The 2,500-nt window shown below is 47.5% G+C and overlaps 1 protein-coding gene across 6 annotated transcripts in view; it reads right to left on the reverse strand.

The window, feature by feature from the left end:
• Positions 1–2,500, reverse strand: part of LOC143039592 (afadin-like) — an 879,482-nt gene that overhangs the window by 445,197 nt on the left and 431,785 nt on the right. The window contains exon 1 of one of the 6 annotated variants that reach the window (XM_076209830.1): positions 511–840. The exons of the other annotated variants lie outside the window; for them this stretch is intronic. Coding sequence (XP_076065945.1) covers positions 511–550 — 40 coding nt within the window. The 5' untranslated portion in view covers positions 551–840. Of the gene's footprint in view, positions 1–510; positions 841–2,500 lie in introns of those variants that run through there. 6 annotated transcript variants of the gene reach the window in all.

The following is a 2,500-nucleotide window of genomic DNA, read 5'->3' on the forward strand; positions in this document are numbered from 1 at the left end:
AGAGAGAGAGAGAGAGAGAGAGAGAGAGAGAGAGAGAGAGAGAGAGAGAGGTAAGGCGATTTTATTCGGCCTGAGGTCGTCACCTTTGCCCTTGGTGTGTGAACTTCCTGTTCAAGCAGATATCACAGCGGACTGATATCCAGGCGAAAGAGAATCACACAACGTTCTTCACTGTTGAATACATTGATGCAACTGAGGTATCTAAACTTCGCGTATTTACAGCTTAATCATTACATCAGCAATGTCTGTTACAAGTACAGTAGCCTCAAAGGGCCGAAATCCATCCTGACAAAAAAAGAAAAAAAAAAAAAAAAAAAGTGGGGTGAAGGGGTGGTACTTGGTCCCCGGTCCGAGTCTCTGACACCGCCAAAAACACCTTCAGGTCCCTCAGGCGCTTGCCAAACTTCCTGGTTACCCGAGGTTCCCCATCAGAGTCTAATAACACACAGTGCATACATACAAAAAATGAATAACACACAATCAAAAACAAAGATGTACAACAATACTCACGTGTATGGGATGTGAATCCAAAAGCTCGCATCCCGATCATGGCTGGATTGAGGAGGATAGACGGGATAGACGAAGGATGAAGGAAAGGAGTCCCTCGCGATAATATTAATAAAACACCCAGAGGCAAAAATCACACTATCAACTTGATATCACAGCAATACACGTGTTTGAGTAAGTGGACTATATCAGTGTGTTTTCCTAATCTAATCACAATATTCTAAATTCATTAGGAAGAGTTGTAGATATGTAGCCTGACTACTGGCTACGTGATGTGTGTCTATTTACCTAAAGTACACAGGGAAGGGACTAAAGGTACTGTCTCTTATTTAGTGTGTGTGTGTGTGTGTGTGTGTGTGTGTGTGTGTGTGTGTGTGTGTGTGTGTGTGTGTGTGTGTGTGTGTGAGTTCCTGTATACGCGTGTGTGAGTCACATACACTAGACTAACAGCGGGCAGATCCTAAACTACAACGACTCAGGTCTAGCAGACCAGGCACCCGTCGCCGTCCAGTCCACTCCCCGGGGGCGTTTGGGCGTGAAACGACCCGAGGGCGTTCACACACTCCCTCCCACGCCCGGTACAAAGGCCGGACAACGCCGGTGCCGGCTGGGGAAAGAACGGATGAGGGGGGATGACAGACGAGAATAGGGAAGGACGGGTCCAAGGATTGGCCACGCATGAGGCGGGCATGAGCGGCCAGGAGCTGTGTTATGCTGTGCTGAACCACAGCAATCGCTCGTTGGTGAACCACAGCAGTAGCTAGTCGTGAACCACAGCGGCCGCTAGCTGCGACGAACCACAGTGGGAACTAGCTGTGTTGAACCGCGGGGAGCGGCTAGAACAGGCGACCCGCGCTAGCCATGAATGGGTGAACCAAACAAGCCATTGGTCGTTGAACCGCAAATGGTGCTAGTAGAGACGAAGAACCGCGGTTCGTCGTGGCGAAGAACCAGTGCCACGGTTCGACGAGAGACAACGGTCCGACTTCTTCGGGTTCCTTGTTCGTTCGAACCGCCTCGGTTGGGTTCTTGGGTCGAATCCCGTGCACCCCACAGACATCCTGGTGGGGGTCCAAGGTGGGTGAGGGAGGGCGTGGGCGTGGGCATGGGCGTGGGGGGCGACCGAGGTCTTCCTCCAGGTCCCGAGATCGATCCTGGCCTCCGTGTCCTTTTTCCCCACCGTGGACTAATCACACTACGGATCCCTCGACCGTCTACTTGCTTACGTCATTACAGTCATATTCGCTTCCGGGATCATGTGGGCTGCTAATATCACTTTTACGATGGAATATTTCTAACACAAAAACCACAGTTATAATTCACAGATTACATCGTGAATAATCCACTGTTTGACACGATGAACACTATCGATTACACACACTGGGGGATAAAAAACATTCATGTTACTGATACCGACCACTGGTTTTAGTGAAAACAAAAATACAAAACGATTCTTGAAGATGATACGATCCCCGTGTTAAAAAAATCGCAATACGTGTCCCCATATTCACCTTTCTTATAAGTTCAGGGAATAATTACAGAAAAAGGTGTGTGTGTGTGTGTGTGTGTGTGTGTGTGTGTGTGTGTGTGTGTGTGTGTGTGTGTGTGTGTGTGTGTGTGTGTCCTCTTTTATATAAAACGAGGTCACGAGCCACATTGCGTGACTGAAATTCTGCAGAACAGGTCAAGTTATCTTAAATACACATCTATAGTCTATATAACTAAAGAAATTACTCACGCACATAAGAACATTAGAACATAAGAATGAAGGAGACTGCAAGAGACCATGAGGCCTACACTGCGCAGTTCCATGTTCATTACCACCTGTCATCCCCATCCATTAAGTTGTCTAACCGCTTCTTAAAACAACCGACAGTTTCAGTGCTCACTACATGGTTACTAGGTCTGTTCCATTCGTTGACTACTCTATTAGTAAACTAATTCTTGCCTATTTCCTGTTGTCTTAATATGATGACCTTCTTTGCGTCACCCT

Source organism: Oratosquilla oratoria, chromosome 26 (assembly GCF_046742065.1).
Source record: "Oratosquilla oratoria isolate Oo_2021 chromosome 26, ASM4674206v1, whole genome shotgun sequence".
NCBI classification, from domain to species: domain Eukaryota; kingdom Metazoa; phylum Arthropoda; class Malacostraca; order Stomatopoda; family Squillidae; genus Oratosquilla; species Oratosquilla oratoria.